General features: G+C 38.5%; 1 protein-coding gene across 5 annotated transcripts in view; it reads right to left on the bottom strand.

Annotated features, from left to right (window-relative positions):
* Window positions 1-24,671, bottom strand: part of CRB1 (crumbs cell polarity complex component 1) — a 231,195-nt gene that overhangs the window by 177,597 nt on the left and 28,927 nt on the right. For 3 of the 5 annotated variants that reach the window (XM_051820435.2, XM_051820432.2, XM_070055060.1), the window contains exon 1: window positions 24,401-24,652. The exons of the other annotated variants lie outside the window; for them this stretch is intronic. In XM_051820435.2, the coding sequence (XP_051676395.2) occupies window positions 24,401-24,470 (70 nt within the window). In that variant the 5' untranslated portion in view covers window positions 24,471-24,652. Of the gene's footprint in view, window positions 1-24,400; window positions 24,653-24,671 lie in introns of those variants that run through there. 5 annotated transcript variants of the gene reach the window in all.

Below are 24,671 nucleotides of genomic sequence, written 5' to 3'. Positions count from 1 at the left end.
TTGCTTGTTTGGTTGTTATTGAGTTTCTTGAGTTCATTATAAATTCTGGATATTAATCCTTTATCACATGTATGACTAATATTGTTTCCGATCCTGTCAGTTGCCTTGTTGTTAAGTGTTTCCTTTGGTGTGCAGAAGTTTTATAGCTTGATGTAACCCTATTTGTGTATTTTTTCCTTTGTTGCCTATGTTTCTGGGGTCTTATCCTGAAATCTTTGCCTAAGCCAATGTTGTGCAGCATTTTCCCTACGTTTTCCATTAGTAATTTGATGGTTTCAGATTTTAGGATTAGATCCCTGATTGTGAGTGATTTTTGTATATGATACAAAGTAGGGATCTTGTTTCATTCTTATGCATTCAGAGATCCAATTCTCCCACCACCATTTGTTGAAGAGACTCTCCTTTCTCAAAGGACTGATTTTATCTTGTGTGTCAAAAATTAGTTGATTGTACATGTGTGGAGTTATTTCTATGGTCTCCAGTCTGTTCAAATTATCATTATGTCTAATCTTGCACCAATACCAAGCTGTTTTGATTATAACTGCCCTATATTATATCTTGAAATCAGATATTGTGATGCCTCCAGCTTTATCTTTATTATTTAAGATTGCTTTAGCTATTCAGGATCTTTTGTGATTCCACATGAATTTTAGGGTCATTTTTTTCAGATCCAAGAAGAACCTCTTTGGTATTTTGATTGAGATCACATTGAATCTGTTAATTGCTTTGGGTAGTATGGGTATTTTGATGATACTAATTCTTCCGATCCATGAGCATGGAAGAATTTTCAATTTTTTGTGTCTTCTATTTCTTTCTTTAAAATTTTGTAATTCTCATTGTAGAGATCTTTCATATCTTTAATTAAATTTATCCCAAGTTATTCAGATTTTTTGTAGCTATTGTAAATGGTACTGATCTTATAACTTTTTTCTCAGCCACAGTATTGTTGTGTATGCAAAGGCTATTGATTTTTGTGTGTTGATTTTACACCCTGCAACATTGCCAAAATCTCTTATGAGTTCCAATAATCTCTTAATGTAGTGTGTCTTTTGGTTCCTTTATGTATAGAATCATATCATCTGCCAACAGGGATAATTTGACTTCCTCTTTGCCCATTTGTATTCGATTTCTTTTTCTTAACTAATGGCTCTGGCTAAAAACTTCCAGAACTCTATTGAATACAATAGTGACAGTAGGTATCCTTGTGTGTTCTGGATCTTAGCAGAAATGCTTTCAGCTTTTCACCATTCAATATCATGATAGTAGTGACAGTAGGTATCCTTGTGTGTTCTGGATCTTAGCAGAAATGCTTTCAGCTTTTCACCATTCAGTATCATGATGGCTGTGTGTTTGCCATATATTGCCTTGATTGCGTTGAGGTATGTACCTTCTATATTCAGTTTGTTTAAGGTCTTTATCATGAAATGAAGTTGTATTTTATCAAATGCTTTCTCTGCATCTATTGAGATAAACATATGGCTTTTATTCTTCAGCTTATTAATGTGATGTATCACATTTATTGACTTATATATGTTGACCCATCTCTGTATACCAGGGATAAATCCCATTTGGTCTGGGTGAGTGATCTTTCTAATGTGTTGTAGGATTTGTTTATCTAGTATTTTGTTGAGGACCTTTGCATCTAGTTCTCTTTCTTTGTTAGATCTTTTTCTGGTTTTGGAATTCAGGTAATTCTGGCCTCCTAGTAGGATACTGGGAAGATTCCCTCCTTTTCAATTATTTTGAATAGTTTGAGGAGAATTGGAATTAGTTCTCCTTTAAAAGTTTGGTAGCATTTAGCAGTAAAGCCATCAAGTCTTGGGCTTTTCTTTTGGGGAGGGTCTTTATTACTGATTCAATCTCCATCTTAGTTATTGGTCTACTTAGGTTTTCTATATATTCATGACTCAGTTTTGGTAGATTGTCCAGAAACATATCCATTTCTTCTAGACTTTCCAATTTGTTGGCACATAACTGTTTATAGTAAGTCCTGATGATTCTTTTTATTTCTGTGGTATCCACTGTAATATGTCCTTTTTTCATCTCTGATTTTATTAATTTGGGTTTCCCCTCCCCCCTTTTTCTTTTCATTAGTAGGGCCAATAGTATCTACTTTTGTTTATTTCTTTCAACAAACCAACTCTTGATTTTGTTGATCTTTTCTATCAGCTTTTTCTGTTTCCATTTTGTTTATTTCTTCATGCGAGCTCCTTTATTTATTTATTTATTTGACAGGTAGAGTTATAGACAGTGAGAGAGAGAGACAGAGAGAAAGGTCTTCTTTCTGTTGGTTCACTCCCCAAATGGCCGTTATGGCCAGCACTGCACCAATCCGAAGCCAGGAGCCACGTACCTCCTCCTGGTCTCCCATGCGGGTGCAGGGGGCCAAGCGCTTGGGCCATCCTCCACTGCCCTCCCGGGCCACAGCAGAGAGCTGGCCTGGAAGAGGAGCAATCGGGACTAGAACCCAGCACCCATATGGGATGTTGGCGCCACAGGCGGAGGATTAACCAAGTGAGCCACGGTGCCGGCCTCATGTGAGCTTCTTAATCAGCATCGTAGCTAGTGGCTAAGTACATGTGTCCACTCCTATAATATTCTCTTTTAATGTTACAGTAAAAACAAAAATAAATTTAGCTAAAATATTTATGAGAAATCAAAAATGATATATAATTTATCCAAGGATAGCATGAATCAAAATATCTGAGTTTTGGTTTTGGCTCCATCATCAATCTAGAAAAGAGAGGTCCCTTATTTTCTTAGGGTATGAACTTCATCATATTTCATCTAAGGATGATAATGCTTATCCAAATTGCTACTTGATGGAGATGTGGAGGAGAAAAAAAAAAGCTAGATTAAAGATATTTCTGAACAATGTTTAACAGTGGCACTGTTAATAGTATAACTCTTCAAAGTAACAATTAACAGGAAAAATGAATATAAAGTCTTCTCTTCTTAGCAATAATTGTCCTATTCATTTGGAACTGGTATTCATTTTAGTAAATGAATGACAATGGATATATAGGATTCTGCAGACCAAGTGAATGACATACAACATGCTTTTTCATGGTATAACATCATTAAAGATGAGAAATTTGTGGCTGACATTGTGGCACAATGACTCTGGCTATCACCTGTGATGCCGGTATCCATGTGAGCAATGATTTGAGTCCCGGCTGTTCTACTTCCAATCCAGCTCCCTACAAAATTCCATGCTCCGGTTAGAAGTTAATGGGAGTGCTGGGCACAAAGCTGACCTGAATCCTGAGGGTCATCCTTGATTCCATCTTTTCCTTTTCCCATCACATTTAAATAATCACCAAGTCCTGTAGACTCTAACTCCCTACGACATTTCATACCTGTGTCATGGCACAGCTTGTATTTTTATAGTCTAGAAAGATACAATCAGGGACAGATAACCAACATTAAGAAAACCACTTGAAGACAAGGACTGCAGCTTGCATATTAGGAATTGGTCAGAGTGCAAACAGAGGATAGAATTGAGATCATGGCACATATGTGGTGACATATCAGATGGTCCATGTATTTGCTGCAGAGAAACAAGCCACAGGACCCAGACGCTAGAGTTCAGGATTTGATGAGTCAGATACTGGGGCCAATGTTGTGGCACAGCAGGTTAAGCCACCACTAGCAGTGCTGGCATCCCATATTGGAATGCCAGTTTGAATACCAACTATTCCACTATGATCCAGTTTCCTGCTAATGTATCCTGGAAAGGCAGTAGAAAATGGCCCAAGTACTTGAGCCTCTTCCACTCGTGGGAGACCAGGATGGAGTTACTGGCTTCTGTTAAGCCTGGGCAGCCCTCCATTTGGGGAGGGAACCAGTGGATGGACGGCTCTCTCTCTCTCTCTCTCTCTCATCCCCTCTTTCTTTCTCTCCCCCTCTCTCATTCTCTCTCTCTCCCTGCTTTTCAAATAAATAAACAAATAAATCCTTTTGAAAAAGAAGATCCAAATACTGAGGTGATCAAAACAACTCACCTAATGGAATTGGAGAATAAAGAGAGAAGTCAATCAAAGGGGAGACTGGATTCCTTAGAGATCAGTTCTCAAAAGCCTTGGGTCCAATGTCAAATGAATGGAGTCTCAATGTTAAATGGCTTAGATTCGCTTTTGATGCCTGTCACTCTTCTCTTTTCCAGAGATACAACTAAATTCAGAATATTTGGGAAGGCAATTTTGAAAGAAGAAAACATGATATTCAGTGATCCAATTGGGTAATATAAATAGAAATTAAAATTTAGTGATTACTATGAGGCAGGCATATGTTCTAAATCATTTGCCATTATGTTGCTAGTTAAGCATCTTAAAAACAGTAGTGTGGGGCCAGCGTTGTAACGTAGTAAAGCCGTCGCCTGCAGTGCCAGCATCCCATGTGGTGCCAGTTTGAGTCCCAGATGCTCCACTTCCAATCCAGCTCTCTGCTATGGCCTGGGAAAGCAGCAGAGGATGGCCCAAGTCCTCGGGCTCCTGCACCCGTGTGGGAAACCTAGAGGAAGCTCCTGGCTCCTGGCTTCAGATCGGCGCAGCTCCAGCTGTTGCAGTCATCTGGGAAGTGAACCAGCAGATGGAAGACCTCTCTCTCTCTCTGTCTCTCTTTCTCTCTCTCTGTCTCTCTGTCTCTGTAAATCTGCCTTTCAAATAAATAAATAAATCTTTTTAAAAAAGTAGCATAAGTACCATCATTATTCCTGTCTTACAGATGAGGAAACTGAGTCATGTAACGGGAATTCTGGTGTCAAACATCTGTAAAATAGAGGCGGCACGTTGAATCCCAGCAGTTATCTAGAACCCATGCTGTTCTCTGCTGTGCAAATGTGTTTCTTGTTACTCTATCTATGAACATTATTTACGTCCCCCTTTTGCATGGAGAAACATTCCGAGAGATTAAACAATCTGTATTTTCTAGTATGTAGTTTAGCAGTCCTAGAACTCCAATTTTTTCAGTCTGGTGCTCACACTTTTAAAACCCTCTTCTGCTCATAAAATATATTAATGAAGGATGGTATCTTGACTGAAGAAAAAAAAAAAGTATCAGAAGAGTTTAGAAGCCTTCTTTCTTAGAAATAGCAGCAGAGAGGAAAGCAGCTTGCCTTTCAGCTACACAGCGTGCATCTCACGATACACCTGACTTTTGTCTTTATAAAGACACAGTACTTTATTAAGATCATCCGAGGTACACCAGGTCTCAGACAGAAATAAGGTTAGATCACCAATCACATGTCACACTTGAAAGAAAATCTAATTCAGAATCAATACAGTCCAACAAATATCTTCCTCAACAAATCCTAGTCATACTGGCAGAAGAAGGGCAGGTGACTAAACTAAAGCTGCCCAGACACACAGCAGCTATGACGCAATGCTGTGCTACAGATAAGAAGGCTTGGGATGGAGTCACTGCGTTATCAGGAAAATACATGCTACGCAGTTTGCCATGATGAGGTGTGCACCTCAGTGCTACTGAGTTCTTTTGTGTCTGGTCCCACACTTTAATCTAGAAATTCTGCATTGCCACACATCTTTGTCCTGTGAAAAGACACACCATCAGGCCTGGTGATATCTATAGTTTAGCAGTTCTCACTGGCTGGAGAGCCCAGACTGAAAGCTGCCCCTGTTTCACTTCTGAGTCTTGCTCTTTCTGAGCCTTGCTCTTCGGATTTATTGCTTTGGTTTTCACCTTGCTTGTCTAGGATTCAGATTTTGATGACACAATCCAGTGACAGCATCACTCAAGCCTAGAAGGTACCCAGACAGGATCTACAGACCACTGAAAAAGGGACTGAGAATCCTGAAGCCTGCCAGCATATTGAAAGATGTTCATAGTTTTGTAAGTATCAGCACATATCATTCACACCATTTATGAAAAATCACTCCTCCTGAAAGACTCAATTTAACCTAAACCCAGGGGCTGGCACTGTGGTACAGCAGGTTAAGCCACTGCCTGCAACACTGGCTTCCCTTATGTGAGACAGTTCAAGTTCAGGCTGCTCCACTTTTTTTTCACAGCCGGCGCACTGAGCTGATCCGAAGGCAGGAGCCAGGTGCTTCTCCTGGTCTCCCAGGGGGTGCAGGGCCCAAGCACCTGGGCCATCCTCCACTGCACTCCCGGGCCACAGCAGAGAGCTGGCCTGGAAGAGGGGCAACCGGGACAGAATCCGGTGCCCCGACCGGGACTAGAACCCGGTGTGCCGGCGCCGCAAGGCAGAGGGTTAGCCTAGTGAGCCGCGGTGCTGGCCCTGCTCCACTTCTGATCCATCTCCCTACTAATGAGCCTGGGAAAGCAGCAAGTACTTCAGCTTCTGCCACCCATGTGGGAGACAGGATGAAGCTCTTTGCTCTTAGATACAGTCTGGCCTTGTCCCAGCTATTGTGGATCTTCCATCCTCTGGTTTATTCCCCAAATGGCCACAATAACCAGAATAGGATGAAACTTGAAAATATTAGATATACACATGTGTGATTGAATAATGCACATAAATATATATATGTGACCTAAAGTTTAAATGAATAAAAACAAGCATCCAGAAGTGTGCTGTATTTAGCACTTGCATGCTAAGAACTCTAAGAACTGAAACAAACCAATAAACCAATATATGAGGCTTCCCAAAATAGTTATAAGTTCTGTAGGTAATTCTGCTTTTATATAGAATGAAAATATCATACATTAATAGCCAACAGTGTCATGAAGCTCTTATGACTGTTAAAACAAAAGTCAACTGAATGAAATTTAAAATTTTTTTTTAAAATTTATTTGAAAGACAGAATTATACAGAGGGGTAAAGACAGAGAGACAGAGAGGTCTTCCATCCGCTGGTTCACTCCCCAAATGCCCACAACAGCCAGAACTGAGCTGATCTGAACCAGGAGCCAGGAGCTTCTTCCAGATCTCCCACATGGGTTCAGGGGTCCAAGCACTTAGGCATGTTCTGCTGTTTTCCCACGCACATTAGTAGGGAGCTGGATGGGAAATAGAGCAGCTGGAACTCAAACCAGTGCTCATACAGGAAGCTGATGCTACAGGCCAGGGCTTTAACCCGCTGTGCCACTGAGCCAGCCCTTAAATGTTTCTTAATTAATTTGTATTTATTTGGAAGGCAGAGTGGCAGGTGTAACAAATGTAAATGTGTAGAATCTGCAAATTTGGAATAGCATTTAAAAATGCCAAGTATGTAAAAAAAAAGAGATAGCAATAGCGAGAGGGAGAGAGATTATAAATGTCCACAATGTATTTGTCCATTTTGAAAAGTGTTTATTGGGACTGGCATTGTGGCATAATGGCAAAGCCACTGCCTGTGATGCTAGCATCCTATATGGGCTCTGGTTTGAGTCCCAGCTGCTCCACTTTCAACCCAGCTCCCTGCTAATGCACCTGGGAAAACAGTGGAAGATGGCCCCAAGTCCTTGGGTTCCTGAACCCATGTTGTTGGAGACCTGGAAGAATCTCTAGCTCCTGGCTTTTACCTGGTCCAGAACCAGCTGTTGTGGCCATTGTGGTAGTGAACCAGTGATGGAAGATCTCGCGATCTCTTGATCTTTACATCTGCCTTTCAAATAAATAAATTTTTTAAAAAAGAAAAGCATTTATTTTAAAGAAGATTCTTTCTTAATGAGGGTCCATTACAATTAAAAATGCATTTGCATTTACTGCCAGAGAGCCATGCACACAAAATGGGTGTCTTTAATGTATTGATAATTAGCATCCATGTTTAATGAGAGAGAAAGTGTATGTAAGCCTAAAAATCCTACATAGCAAATACTCAGAAATACTGAGAAATACTGAATGAATCAAATGAAACAAAACTTATTTAAATCTATGAGAAGCACAGGAAAATGAGATTATCAGAAAACACAAAGGAAGGGTTGAAAATCATCATAATATCATCATATGCATCAGCAGTGTCTGGTTGGGTGATAGAGAAGAGAACAGTCTCATAGTAAAAAGACATCATTAGAAAGAAAATGGAATAATTATAAGGTAGTTTGCCAGAAATATATAATAATTAAGAACTGGTATGCACATAGAACAAAGTGTGAAAAGAACAAAAGCAGATAGAATTATAAAGATAATTGGCCACATCCATTTGCCAACCACGTAAAATATTTTTAGCTTCACAGTTTTAGAAATGGATAAATGGAGTACTGACAATTTATGGTAATTAATGTGGTATGGCATTGGTATAGGGGCGCACAAAAGAAGAAAAGAGAAGAGATAGACTTCATTTAGAACTACAGATGCGTGCACACGTATTAGAACAAGTCAGTGGGGGAAATAATGGAACACTCAATAAGTCACAACTTAGCTGAAAAAGGATTTTTGTTTCCAAGCACAGAATGCACTCTGACTGTCTGAATCAGAAAAGAAATGCTTTGAAGAATATTAGGTAACCTACAGCCTTCCTTGGAAGTCACGGAGCTTGTCTCTAGAATAGAAGGCAGCAAAATGGGTTCTTGCACACATGGGTGACCTGGATTGAACTACAGGTTCCTGTCTTTGGACAGGCTCAGACCCAGCCGTCTGAGGCATCTAAGGAGTGAATCAGCATGAGACCTCTCTCTCTCTCTCTCTCTCTCTCTCTCTCTCTTTTTCTCTCTCTGTATGAGTGTGTGTGCTTGCCTCTCAAATACTTTAACAATTAATTAATTAAAAAGAAAACATCTGAGCCCTCTCTCTTCATATTCTCAACTTACACAGAGTTCCTCAATGCTGGGCTGTCTGTCAGTTATCTACCATTTCATAACAAGCCACCCCCAATAAAATAAAACAACAAAGATTTATTAATCTGAAGCTTCTTGGGGGTCAAGAATCTAGCAACAGCTTGGTTGGAAACCTCTGAATCGGATCTCTCATGATGTTGTACTCATTCTGTTGACTAGAACTAAAGTGTGAGGACAGAATTTGGCTCTCTGTTTTCCATGAGATTGAGGGTCTCTGTTCCTCACTGGCTGTTGGCTTGAGGCCTCAGTTCTTTGCCATGGAATTCTCTCCACAAAGAAGATCACAGTATAACAGCTAGCTTTCCTCAGAGCAAGCAAACAAGCAGGAGAAAAAGACAAAGTACCCAAGATGGAAGCCACAGTCTTTTTGTAATATAATCTCTTAAGAGATATCTCACTACTTTTGCCATGTTTTATTCTTGAATAACGAGTTACTAAGTTTGGCCCACACTCAAGAACAAGGGATTTCACAAGGATATGAGTGGGGTTGGGGGCGATCATTGAGGGTTCTGATACCCACCACACTGGTTGAGAGCCATTTTTTCCTTATCTAGTAGGAATCTTATCCTAACATTTTGAAACCTATGAACTAAACTATAATATCAACCACCAATAATATTTTCAATGTAAACAGCAGTGGGAAAGGACAGAAACAATTTTGTATGGAATGACACAATGGTGACTACATTGACCAGTCTATGGATTGTTTAAGTATGGTAGTTAAGAGAAACAAATCTAAATGCAGAATAATTGTCCAATTCAGTGACACAAAATCAGCAGTCCTCATACCTGGTGCAGTAGGTACCTGGTGCAGTGGGTTAGGTTTAACCTTGGAACATGCATATCCAATATTGGAATCTGCAAGATTGATTCCCACATCAGCTTCTCATGCAGCTTCCTGCTGAGGCATACCATGGGAGGCAACAGATGATGCCTCAAGTACTTTGGTCTCTGCCACCCACATGGGAGACCCAGATGGAATTCCTGGCTCCTGGCTTCAACCTGGCCCATCCATGGCTTTGTGGACATTTGGAGCATGAGCCAGCAGACTGAAGACACTTTCTGTCACTCTGCCTTTCATATAAATACTTAACACAAGTGGTATGATATAATCAACTTCCATCAAATGTTGTACGAATTACTTATTGACCCAGGAAGAAATCTGCTGTCCTTCTGGTCATGGTCCTTTTGTGAGTTGTATTTTTCCCTCTTTTGGCTGCCTTTAGGATATTCTCTGTATCGTTGATTTTGATCAATTTTGTTGTGATGTGCCTTGGTATTGTTTTCTTTATGTCTCTCATACTTGGGATTTGTGGACCTGTTTTGATCTGTGAGTTCAGTTTTCATCCACTTTAAAGAAGTCTGGCATTTACTTTTCAGATTTTTTTCTTCCTCATCTCCTTCTTCAGGAGTCCAGTTACACATATATTAGAACATGTAAAGGTCTTTTTTTTTAACTTTTATTTAATGAATATAAATTTCCAAAGTACAGATTATGGATTACAATGGCTTCCCCACCATAACGTCCCTCCCACCCGCAACCCTCCCCTTTCCCGCTCCCTCTCCCCTTCCATTCACATCAAGATTCATTTTCAATTCTCTTTATATACAGAAGATCAGTTTAGCATACATTAAGTAAAGATTTCAACAGTTTGCACCCACATAGAAACACAAAGTGAAAAATACTGTTTGAGTACTAGTTATAGCATTAAATCACAATGTACAGCACATTAAGGACAGAGATCCTACATGAGGAGTAAGTGCACAGTGACTCCTGTTGTTGACTTAACAAATTGACACTCTTGTTTATGGCATCAGTAATCACCCTAGGCTCTTGTCATGAGTATGTAAAGTTTTTTGACCCCACAAACTATGCTTTGTGTTTTGTTGTTGTCGATGTTGGCTTGGTATCTATGTGGTTTGTTTGCTCTACTTTGCTTTATCCTTCAAATTTACTTTTCTCTTTGTGGTTGGTTTAGATAGTTTCTATTAGTAGGTCTTCAATTCATTAATTTTGTCCTCAATATACAATTTGCCCATTTGTTCTTTTAAATGTACTTTTCATGTCCCACAGTGTAGTTTTCATCTCTGTAAGTCTGATTCTGAGTTTTGCCTTGTGACGCTTCTGACATCTTCTTTTCTTGGCATCCAGCTTCCTCACAATGAGAAGCCAATGTGTACAGCCTGCTGCAGAGTAAGAGACTGTATTGTATCACCCACCATAATCAATTTCAAATACTTGAAGACAAACTCTCCACAGTTGATTTATTTTAGGTGTTGTTGCTCAAAGTCCTTACTTTAAGAATGAAAGCAAATCTATATTGATGGATTGAGGGTTTATTGTGAAACTGTCTTTTATTCAGCAAACTTCTGGGTGAGTCTTAACTCACAAAATGACAAACTCTGAAGCGAAAATTTTGGTGCTGCTGTGGCCTACTTGGGGCAAAACACTAGCCTGGTCACAGTAAGGTAATGCTATTATACAATTCCAAAAGCCAGAACCACCTATGTATTCCCACCTTAAGGCTGATAGAACTTAGCCCTTTATTCTCAAATTCTGCCCCCCTTATTTTAAAAATATAATATGTGATATTATATTTGATTTCCTAATAAACTTTGTTGAGTCAGGCCATATCCCAGAAATTCATTTTACTTATCCTTTTCATCTGTATTGTGATTCACAAATATATACACAAATACGAATTTTTGGAATTTCATAAAGGCATATAAATGTTATGCATTATTTAAATTTTCAACCAAGTTTATTTTAAGAATTTTCTTTTTCTGTTGTGAAATAAATACCCAACATTTTATGTAGTAGAAATTAATAGAATTAAAAATAATTATCCTTTTACCTTGAACTGAAGATAAATGAGTCAAATGCTTAAATAACCAAATTAAATATCCATTATTTCTGATAATTATATGCACTTGCCTTACAGACATAAATAAAAATTTATAAAATTATAATGCAAACATGAGAACCATATCAGTATTTCTTCATACAATCAGAGGGCTGTAGAATACATTTAAAGTTCATTCAAGAACTCAGTTCTCTTCAAGCACTAATAACCTATACTACTCATGAATATTAATTTTAAAAAACCATATTATATTACACACAAATATGCTTCAAAATTTATGTTCTATTACACATATGTCCTTTAATAATTAGGATAATTAGGGTAAAAAGTCCAAAACATTCTACATTATAACAGAGATAAATTTCCAAGTGATCAATCAGTACATGTTTTGTTTTTTAAGACTTGCAGTTATCAAGATATGTAAAGTGGCTTTAATAGGAGTAACAACTTGGTCAAATCACTTAACTGGTATGAGGATAATGGCACTATTTGTAAGTAGAGCAGGTGCTTTGTCAGAGTCTGACTAAACATACACAATTCCAAACACTTGATCCTCAATGAACTAAGTTGTTGCTATTGCTGTTGGAAAAACACACCCCCTTTGAGAGGAAGTCTTCCTCCTTGCTCTGTAGAAAACAAGCAATCATGTTCATGCCATTGCCTGCAGTGCTGGCATCCCATATGGGCGCCAGTTTGAGGCCCAGCTGCTCCACTTCTGATCCAGCTCTCTGCTGTGGCCTGGGAAAGCAGTGAAAGATGGCCCAACTGGTTGGACCCCTGCACCCATGTGGGAGACCAGGAAGAAGCTCATGGCTCCTGGCTTCCTATCAGTGCAGCTCCTGCTGTTGCGGCCAATTGGGAAGTGAGTCAGCAGATAGAAGACCTCTCTCTGCCTCACCTTCTCCCTCTGTGTAACTCTGACTTTCAAATAAATAAATTAATTAAAAAAAAAACTCTGTAAGGAGCATGAAGGAGCTGAGAAGCTAGGAATTGTGCTGCACTACAATGAGAGCAGGGGCAGGCCTATATTTTCTCAAGTGAAATTTGTGTCAGAGGAGACATGATGACTCCATAATACTAGTTTAGAAGTCTTGACAACATACAGTCCAGTCCAAAAATATTTATAAAAAGGAACTATTCTGCTCAAATTCAAATAATAACCAAAATTAAAATTAATTGGTGATTGTTAAAAATTAAGATATACTGAGAAAGTTTCCATTCTACCTAAAGGATTCTCTTTCATTACTTAACCAGAGCATGTGTTTCCTCTGGCCTGGCCTGCCTCCTCCCTTCTTTTCTCCCTCCATTTCTCCCCTTCCTGCCTTCCTTCTATCCCTCCTGATGAAATGGGAGAAGGAGTGTCATCATCTGAGTCAATCAACTATATTCTACCTTTGCACACAACATTTCAACACACCATGGACTACCTCTCACCTCACTGTTGATTACCATATTAGACTTCTAGATTGAGCTTTCTCAAAAACTCTTGTTTCCAGATCATTGGTGTCAGCAGAAAGGCAAATATGAGTCCATATATCCATTTAGAGCTCATTTTTACCATTTTCTATCACTCCACCCACAAGGGTATAAAAGTAATAGAATCTTACTGAAGTTTTGAGAGACAGAAACTTTATAAGCAGAAGCATAGATGAGTTAAAATAAAGAATTTAACATTCCCATACCTAGGTCTTTTGTACAACACACTGAAAGTGATATTTCACTGGCTATTTTTCCTGGAGCCTGAAGTGTTTTGCCAAGTTGTACAATATCTTTTCTCATCTGCTATTTATATTGCTATCATCTGGCCCTAAAATTCATATGATTTATTATGGAAAGTAATTTAGTTACCATTTTCTTACACAATTCTCTGTGCCTTTGGAGAAATACAACCTTTCCCTTTCTACTTCCCACAGCCCGCAACCTCATTTACTTTATTACTTCCTAATAAAGAGGGTCTTTGGTGTTGATATGAATGATCCTTCACAGATGAATGACAAACTTACACTGAAATAGCCTTCACCATCAATCTATTTCAGCAACCAACATCATGACCATACCTTAGTCCTTCTACAATGAAGGTTCAAAGTCTTATACAATAATCCCAGCAAAATGAAGAGCTGATTTTTTGAAAAAGAAACAAAATTTACACAACATTGGCCAACTAAACAAAAAAAAAGGGAGAAGACCCAAATCAATGAATTAAAAATGAAAAAAATGACCTAAATGAAAGATCTCTGTGAGATCACAACAAAAAGAATGGGCCATCAAAGAAGGAGGTACCTTTCTCTGAAGGGAGGAGAGAACTTCCACTTTGACTATGGCCTTGTCTAAATATGATCAGAGTTGGTGAACTCAAGATGCTTCCATAGCCTTAGCAACTCATGACAAGAGCCTAGGGTGATTACTGACGTCTTAAATAAGAGTGTCAACTGTTAAGTCAACAATAGGAGTCACTGTGCACTTACTCCCCATGTAGGATCTCTGTCCTTAATGTGTTGTACTATGTGAATTAATGGTATAACTAGTACTCAAACAGTACTTTATACTTTGTGTTTCTGTGTGGGTGCAGAATGTTGAAATTTTTACCTAGTTATATACTAAATTGATTTTCTGTAATTAAAGATAATTGAAAATGAATCTTGATGTGAATGGGATGGGAGAGGGAGTGGGAGATGGGATGGTTGTGGGTGGGAGTGTGCTTATGGGGGGGCATTATAATCCATACATTGCACTTTGGAAATTTATATTTATTAAACAAAAGTTAAAAAATGAAAAATAAAATGTGACAACAGATACTACAGAAATAAAAAGAATCATCAGAAATTACTACAAAGAACTATATGCCAAAAGATTAGGAAACCTAGAAGAAATGGATAGAATTCTACCAGACATTTAAAGAACTAACTCCAATTCTTCTCCAGCTATCCAAACAATTGAAAAGGAGCGAATCCACCCAAACTCCTTCCATGAAATCAACATCACCTTAATTCCTAAGCTTGAAAAGATACAAAAGAGGAGAACTACAGACCAATTTCCCTAAAGAATATAGATGCCAAATCTTCAACAAAATACTAGTCAATCAAATACAACAGCACATCAGAAAGTTCATTCACCTGGAAAAAAGTGGAATTTATCCCTGCAATGCAGGGATGGTTCAACATTCACAAATCAATCAATGTGATACATCACATTAACAAATTGAAGAACAAAAAACCATATGATTATCTCAATTGATGCAGAGAAAGCATCTGATACAATACAATACCCTTTCATGATGAAAACCTTAAGCATATTGGGTATAAAAAGAACATTTCGCAACATAATCAAGGCAATACATGACAAACTCACAGCCAGCATCCTATTGAATCATAAAGTTGGAAGCCTTCCCACTAAGATCCACAACCAGATAAGGATGCCCACTCTGGCAATTACTATTCAATATAGTCCTGGATGTTTTAACCAGAGCCATTAGGCAAGAAAAAGAAATCAAAGGGATACAAATTGGGAAGGAGGAAGTCAAGCTATCCCTATTTGCAGATGATATGATTCTTTATATAGGGGATATAAAAGACTCCATTAAGAGACTATTGGAACTCATAAAAGTGTTTGGCAAAGTGGCAGGATATAAATTTTTTTTTTTTTTGGACAGGCAGAGTGGACAGTGAGAGAGAGAGACAGAGAGAAAGGTCTTCCTTTGCCGTTGGTTCACCCTCCAATGGCCACCGCGGCCGGCGCGCTGCGGCCGGCGCACCGCGCTGATCCAATGGCAGGAGCCAGGAGCCAGGTGCTTTTCCTGGTCTCCCATGGGGTGCAGGGCCCAAGCACCTGGGCCATCCTCCACTGCACTCCCTGGCCACAGCAGAGGGCTGGCCTGGAAGAGGGGCAACCGGGACAGAATCCGGCGCCCCGACCGGGACTAGAACCCGGTGTGCTGGCGCCACTAGGTGGAGGATTAGCCTAGTGAGCCGCGGCGCCGGCCATGGGTATAAAATTAACATACAGAAATCAACAGTCATTGCACACATAGACAATGCCATAGCTGAGAAAGAACTTCTGAGATAATGCAATTCAAAATAGATATAAAATAATTAAATATATTGCAAAGATCTCTATGGTGAAATTTATTAAATATTAAATAAATAGAAGAAGACATTAAAAATGGAAAAATCCTCCATGTTCATGGATTGGAAAATCAGTATCATCAAAATTGCCATACTACTTAAAGCAATTTACAGATTCAAAGTGATACCAATCAAAATACCAATGACATTCTTCTCAGATATAGAAAAAACAATGTCAAAATTCATGCAAAAACACAGGAAACCCCAAACAGCTAAAGCAATCTTATGTATAACTAAAACAAAGCTGAAGGCATCCCAATACCAGATTTCAAGACATACTGCAGGGAAGTAATAATCAAAACAGCCTGGTACTGGCACAAAAATAGTTTTGTAGACCAATGTAACAGAATAGAAACACCAGAAATCAATCTGCTCATCCAAAACAAACTCATCTTTGACAAAGGAGCTAAAATCAATCCTTGGAGCAAGGACAATTTCTTCAACAAATGGTGTTGGGAAAACTGGATCTCCATGTGCAAAAGTATGAAACAAGACCCCTACCTTACACCTTACACAAAAATCTACTCAAAATGGATCAAACTCCTAAAACTATGACCCAATACTATAAGATTACTAGAGAACAAAGGAGAAATTCTTTAAGACATTGGTACAGGCAAAGTCTTTTTGCAAAGACCCCAAAAGCACAAGCAATCGGTCAAAATTGACAAATGAGAGGAAATCCAGCTTAGGAGCTTCTGCACTGCAAAAAATAAAAAACACTCAGCAAAGTGAAGAGGCAACCTACAGAAAATATTTTCAAACTATGCAACTGCTAAAGGATTAATATCCAGAATCTATAAAGAGCTCAAGAAGCTCAACAACAATAAAATAAACAATCTTATTAAGAAATGGGCAAAAGACCTGAACTGGCATTTTTCAAGAGATGAAATCCAAATGGTCAACAGACACTTAAAAAAAGACTAAAGATCACTAGCCATCAGGGACATGCAAATCAAACCACAATGAGGTTTCACCTCACCCCTGTTAGAAAGGTTCTCATACAGAAATCAACAAACAACAAATGCTGGCAAGGATGTGGGGGAAAAGCTACCCTAATCCACTGTTGGTGTGAATGCAAATTGGTGCCATTACTGTGAAAGACAGTATGGACATACCTCAGGAATCTGAATATAGACCTACCATATGACCTAGCCATCCCACTCCTAGGAATTTACCCAAATGAAAAGAAATTAGCATATGAAAGAATCATCTGTACCCCCATGTTCATTGCAGCTCTATTCACAATAGCTAAAATGTGGAATCAACCCAGATGTCCATCAACTGAAGACCGGATAGATTATGGTATATATATATATATATATATATACACACTATGGAATATTACTCATTGGTTAAAAAATGAAATACTATCTTTTGCAACAAAATGGATGCAACTGAAAACCATATTATACTTGGTGAAATAAGCCAGTCCCAAAAGGGCAGATATCATATATTTTCCATGATCTGTGGTAGCTAATAGAGCACCTAAAATGTAACGTATTAGAGTGAAATGGTTATTTTGAAATTCAATGATTTTTTTTGACAGGCAGAGTTACACAGTGAGAGAGACAGAGAGAAAGGTCTCCCTTCCGTTGGTTCACTCCCCAAATGGCCGCTAAGGCCAACGCACTGCGGTGGGCGCACTGTACCGATCCGAAGCTAGAAGCCAGGTGCTTCCCCCTGGTTTCCCATGCGGTTGCAGGGGCCCAAGCACTTGGGCCATCCTCCACTGCCTTCCCGGGCCACAGCAGAGAGCTGGACTGGAAGAGGAGCAACTGGGACAGAATCTGGCACCCCGACTGGGACTAGAACCCGGGGTGCCGTCGCTGCAGGTGGAGGACTAACCAAGTGAGCCATGGCGCTGGCCAAAATTCAATGATTTTTAATAGCTCTTGTCTCAACTGTTGAGGAACAGTGTTTTTTTTTTTTCCTTCATACTATCTGTTGAACTCTTTATTTAGTGCAGGGTTAATCTTATGAGTATAAATTTAAGTGAAAATATATATTTGCAAAAAATGAGAATTTGAATAAGAGATAGAGAATGGAAAAGGATGGGAGTGTGGGTGAGAGGGAGGGTAGGGTAAAAATTATCACTATATTCTTGAATCTGTATATAAGAAATACATGAAATTTGTATAGCTAAAATGAAATTTTTTGAAAAAAGTGAACAATTAGAACCATAGAGATTTTCCTTGATGCATTTATGCATGCACAAAAAAATATTGCTGCACCAGAATTAGAAACTGCATTTATTAATCCTACTTATTTAAAAAATTAATGGTAAGTAAAAGTATTTTACTTTTCTTCAATTACATAAAAATAAAGTTTAATTGATAACTAAGATTAAAGGCAGATAGAAAATCATAGTAATGCATTACCTGTGTGAAAAACATTGCCTCTAACCCAAATCGGATTTGTCCAGTAGGGAAGCTTAATTTCTCAAGAACTAATTACATTTTGTCTCCTTTTGTTCAACACTACAAATTTGAGACCATCCAATTAGACATGATTATTTTAGCTAGATTACCTGTATAGCAAATCGAACTGTACTAAGCTGAACCCATAAGATCAGCCTTGTTAGCATCCTGCACTCACTAATTTCCCTAATACATACCTATTTAAAAGGTTCAAACAAGTTTAGAGAAAAGAATCATCCATCTGAGAATTATTGGGAAAATTATGCAGAGAACTGGAAAGACTACATGACAAGGTTATTCTAGGGTACATAGCAGCAATTCTTGCCCCTGAAGATTTTGGTCATAGAGAATGGTATGGCAGTTGAAGTTATAAACATTTTGAATTTGAAGAAATTTGAAAGGGAAATGAGTATTATCTAGGAATAATTAGTATTATACAGATTTAGTTTTTTCTAAAAACAATACATAAAAATTCTGATTTGTAGAATTTGTAAAATTCTGTGATGCAGTTACTTCTGCATTGTCTGAATTCACACCACCAATATTTTAATACCTAGCTTGGAAAATTGCTGCATGTTTAACTTTTGGATTTTCTGAGCCTGTATGAGGCTTAGAAACTAACAGACTTTGAATTAAATCTCAACTGTATCACCTTGTGTTTTAGGGTACATCACTTAAGCTATCTTGTGCCTCAATAGTCTTCATGGTCTTCAGAATAGCTAGTTCTTAGAATTATTGTACATATGTTACAGACATGATACTGAAACCCCTGGCACACTCTTAGTTTATTCTGCTTTAATCAGCCCATTCTTTTTATGTTAGACACCTTGTAGAACCTCAAACACTATGGGCACACTCTCAGTACCTGTGAATGTGACCTTATTTATAATGAGGGTCTTTGCAGATGTAATCACATTAAGAAGATGTTGTTAGGGTGGGCCCTAAACCAATATGACTGATGTCCTTATATGATGGGCAGAAGAGACACAGACAGGTCAAGGGAGAGCATCATGAGATAACAGAGACCACAATAATGCAGCTTCCAAGCAAAAGACACCAAGGGTGGAAGGCCACCACCAGAAGCTAGAGACAGACAAGTGACAATTCCTACCGGCATCTCCTGGCAAGGGAGACAGGCTCTGTGAATGCTTGATTTCAGGTTTCCAGCCTCCAGGACGACAAGAGAATCAATATCTGTTGTTTGAAGCCACAATGTTTGTGGTGCTTTGTTACAGCCTAGGAGGCTAATCTAAAACTTGACACTAAGACTCCCTTCAGTAGGTGGGTGGATAAACTATGGTACATCTGTACAATGGGACATTCTTTACAGCACAAAGAGTAAACCACTTTAAAACTGCCATTGCCAAGAGGAATCCAGGGATATATGAAACTAAATACAATATGATATCCTGATTAGGACATTGGACTAGGACAAGGATATTAGGTAAAATCTAAGGAAATCTGGACAAACTGAACAATAGTTAATAATCATGTAGCAATACTCAGTCACGAATTGGAACAAATCTACCACACAAATGCAAGATGCCAGCGATCAGGGAAATGGATATGAGAATATGGGATCCCTCTGAACTATCTTTTCAATTTTTCTGTAAATTTTAAACCATTATAAAATACTAAAGTGTGCTACAAAAGTTAAACAACGTGTGAATTTTAAAAATAATTTTAAAAATGTCATTAGGAAAAATGAACCTTATTTAAAGTCCTATAAAAATTCTGTTACTAATTTATTCATTTAATAACTATTCCTTGAGTTACTACCCTGAGTTATGAAGTAGCTACTCATTGACTTAGGATATGTATGTTAGTAAAACACCCAGGGGACTGAGGGTTCAAAGTCGGCATTTGTCACAGTGGTTAACACCCAATTTAGGAAACCTACATTCCATACCAGAGTGTCCAGGTTTAAATCCCAACTCTGCTTCCAATTCAAGCTTCCTACCAACGCTCACTCTGATAGGCAGCAGATGATGGCTCAAGTACTTGGGTCTCTGCCATGTAGGAGACCCAAATGGAATTCCAGAACTCTGGCTATGGCCTGGCCCAGCCCCAACTGTTGTAAGAATTTAGGGAGTAAACCAGAGAATTGAAGATTTTCTCTCCCTCTTGCTCTCTTGCTCCCAAATAAAAAATGAAGAAGATAAAATAAAATTAAAACGCCAAAGAGTCCTACAGGCATGTTCTATGATCTCATAGGTAAAACATAAATCATCATGCTTTCGAACTTTGATACAACCATAGAAGAAAAATGTAAAGGGCAATATAAGTATAGACAGTGGGGTTTAATCTATTGTGAATCAAGAATGGTGTAAGGGGATGAATAATCCTCTCACTGTCATTTATCAAAGGAAAAAACTGGGCCCTAAAGAGTTTCCTGACAAATCAGCAATAAAAATGAAAATAAAACTAAAAATTCTGACTTTTCTTGTCTACTTAAATTTCAAAATTTGATGTTGTAAGATCATGAATGATTATTTGTTCGAATCACAAAATGATAAAAGTATGTAATTCTCCAGAAAAATCCAATTTTCCTAAGGAAAATATCTTGAAAAAGAAGTTAAATTTAATTATTCTGGAAAAATGTGGGTAAATTTCATAAGGTAGAGACTTCTTCACTCTAAGATGATGAGATACTTGTGTTTTTTTAATTTTATTTTTTTATATTTTGACAGGCAGAGTTAGACAGTAAGAAAGAGAGAGACAGAGAAAAAGGTCTTCCTTTTTCCATTGGTTCACCCCCAAAGTGGCCGCCATGGCTGGTGTGTTGAGCCGGCACGCTGTGCCGATCCGAAGCCAGGAGCCTGGTGCTTCCCCCTGGTCTCCCATGTGGGTGCAGGGCCCAAGGACCTAGGCCATCCTCCACTGTACTCTTGGGCCACAGCAGAGAGCTGGACTGGAAGAGGAGCAACCGGGACAGAACTGGCGCCCCAACCGGGACTAGAACCTGGGGTGCCGGCACCACAGGTGGAGGATTAGCCTAGTGAGCCACAGCACCGGCCCAGATACTTGTGTTAATTATGAAGAAGCAAAGATATCTTTTTCTCATATTGCTTTGAGGATATTAAATTGTACAGTGAACATCAAAGTTTTAAATGTTTCTATATACGTGGAATTTAAATAAGAGTAGGTGATCACTCCATAATGAATAACATCAACCTTCTCTGTTCTTTTCAGTAAACTCAATTATTTCTTGATAATGGCACTGATATTAGATTTTTTACTTTTGCAGATTCTATTTGTTCTTTATAATTTTGGGTAGACTAGAAAAAATATTATCTAAAATAACTCCAGTCAAATTCAGGTGCTTCATAGTGGGTTCTAGAAGACTAGACTGCACTTCAAACTCTGAAGTTGTTCAAATAACTCTGATAATAATTTTGCCAAACCACATTTCATTTCCATGCTATGGCCCTGATTTGGTTGGGGATTAAAAATAATTGCATTCAAATTAATCTAGAGGTGGCATTTACATTTGAAATATTCAAATTATCTTCAAAGTAAGTTGCAAAATAATAGTGTAATACAGCTATAAGTCACATTTCTAATTCATGGTTGTTCTGACATGGAAGGATCTTTAAAACTCTTCACAACAGATTCTTATATCAAGGTTTTTATTTATAAAATTCTCTCATTATTTAAAATATCCCCAAAATAATGGACCACAGGACAGTCTAACACCAATAAAATTTTCTTCTACAACATCAAAAGCAAAAAATTAGAGCTCTTATTTTTTATTTATTTAGTTGACAGGTAGAGTTATAGACAGTGAGAGAGAGAGAGACAGAGAGAAAGGTCTTCCATTTGTTCACTCCCCAAATGGCTAGTATGGTCGGCACACTGTGCCGATCCGAAGCCAGGAGCCAGGTGCTTCTCCCTGGTCTCCCATACGAGTGCGTTGGGACATCCTCCACTGCCCTCCTGGGCCACAGCAGAGAGCTGGACTGGACTGTGAGTCAGGACATAGAAGCTAAGAACACAGACTCTAGAGCTAAACTAAGTTCAAGTCTCAGTTTCATGATTCACTGGTCGTGTGGCCTTGGGTAAGTTAATAAGCCTCTATGTGCTCAGTGTCTTCATCCGCAGAATGGAGTATTGATAAGTTCTACTTGACAGGGTGGTTAGGAACACAACAACATAACACTCATAAAATGGGTGCTGACCTTTTCTCCAAAATGATCTCTTTGACGAGATAGATATGTTTATATTTAACTATTTTGATGATCCCTACCATCACTCTGGGGAGTTCTCTATGAAGACTCTGTAGTTCAGAGTTCATGATCACTTGCACTTGAAACCGAGATCTCATTAAATGGTAGGCGCCTAAGATCCCCTCTACACACAAGAAATATGTGGAGCTGGACTGAAAGGCTGTGTCTTAGACAAGCATTCCTGCTCTCTGTGTGCATTAAAGTTTGAGACACATTGGTCTAGCGACTTGAGTCTTGACTTCCCATTCTGTAAAATGCAGTGGGTGTGGTTGTATCTATCTTATGGGTTGTTGTAAGAATTATACGGAATGTAGCACATATAAAGGGTTTAACATGGGAGTCATTTTTACTATTAAATATGTATTCATCTGGCTGGAGCATAGGACTTATGTCAACAATACTCAATGATGAGAATAGAAATAAAGGCTGATATCAGGTTTCTGAAAGTTTTTAAGTCAGGCTTCAAAACACATTAAAAAAGTCTCAACTAAGTGCTTTTATTGGAAGGGTAATATCATATTGTCTTACCAGCAAATAAAATAACTCAAATTAATTTGTGCCCTCCTTAAAAATGGCATCAAATTCTATTTTATAAAAATAATAAAATATTGTGTGGAAGAATATATCAAATGATTACAGAATATTTTAGAGAGTCTATCAGCAAAATCATCCACAGAGAAAAAAATTATGTACATAATTATCAGTTCATTGCCATCATTTCCTTAAAAAAGAAATTTATGCTTTTCAGGTTACATATTAATCTCTTTAAAAGCAAACTCTAGGAATTTTGACAAACCTTGCACTGAAATGACAAAACTGCTATAAACACATCACAAACTCATTTCACTATTCATTTTATGTGTCTTATTTCTTTTACTCTCTTCCCACTTGTACGTACACAGCTCAACACAACACTTCTCTTTCCAAATTCCTACTGCATGGGGCCCACCAGAAGTTTCAAGGAAGGTGAATAACTACTTAAATAACAATTCTTTTGCAAATGTATCTCAGAAAAAAAAATCCTATGTGTGCATGTGTATTGCCAGGTTTGCCTTGGTTTGTCTGTACTTGTCCTCAGCCATGTAGTGATAGCATCTACCCCTGTATTCAGCCAATAGCTGATATATAATCAGCTATCAATTGTGCAAATCACAGTCTCACAGGGGCAGCCACAGAAGGTGACCCAGATTGCAAAACACTGTGCTAATGCCAAGTCATCCTGCTCAACAGCAGCTGCTCTATGCTTTGCCTTATTGATATTCAGATTCAACAAACACAAATCACACAGCCCTTTTGATGGGCACACATTCTCCCTGTCTTCCTTGTGAACGTGTTCAATAGCTACTGTCCTCATAAACACCCAGCTGAGGCCGTCTGGTCTCCTCTGATTTTCCTCCCTGTCATACATCTGACAAGATTATCCCAGAAACATTGCTCTTGTTTCTATTCGGGGCAGTCTGTGGAAAATAGTATCTTCATTTATGAAACAAAAGCACATAGTGACAGAAGCCCATTTCTCTGACAAAAGAGACATTTTGAACACTTATCCTTTGGGAAACATTGCGGCTATTTCTGAGATTATGAGAAAAAAATGTTGCGAGACACAGTTTTTGAAAGTGAACATAAATACACAGTATGTGAGAACAAAATGCAATACCACTTACGAATAACTTCCTTCACAAAAGATATCCATTATAAAGCGACAAATTTATTTTGTAAAAGTGTAAATACAACAAAATATTGTCTTTTCTACATGGCCATTTTGTTCTCCTGCTCACCACTAAACTGGTTAAAGAAAATATTTTTCTATAACTCAATGCCTATTAGAAATCATAGCATCATAAAGCTGTTTATATTGAGTGATAACACTGATGTATCTAACACTAGAATCTTACACAAAAAGGAAATAAAAACTTTTTTGAGCACTGTAGCATTGTAGAACATGGAACAATACAAATTATTAAGCGGGAGATTTAATAAGCTGGAAATCAGCCAGGCAAAGTGCTGAAAGTTCAATAAACGGAAAAGGCTTACTTTGTATGTAGAGGAGCAGTGAGAAACTGAGGTAGAAGATGAGAAGGCAGCTAGTTTGCTTAAGCGCCATGGGCTCTGGTGTGCTGCTGGTGGTCTGACCACAGTCAGGCTCCTGCCTCCTGTCTGCCTCAGGAAGATGTGGGTGCCTCAGAGCCCCTGGGTGCCATCTCTGTCCCACCCTCCCAGAGCTCCTTCACAGAGAACACAGACTTAGACTCACAGCAGTTGTGCTTCTTAGCATCCTACTTACCCAGGAGGGTGGGGTGGGTTT

Source organism: Oryctolagus cuniculus, chromosome 13 (assembly GCF_964237555.1).
Source record: "Oryctolagus cuniculus chromosome 13, mOryCun1.1, whole genome shotgun sequence".
Classification (NCBI taxonomy): Eukaryota; Metazoa; Chordata; class Mammalia; order Lagomorpha; family Leporidae; genus Oryctolagus; species Oryctolagus cuniculus.
This window is presented reverse-complemented; position numbering and strand designations above follow the sequence as displayed.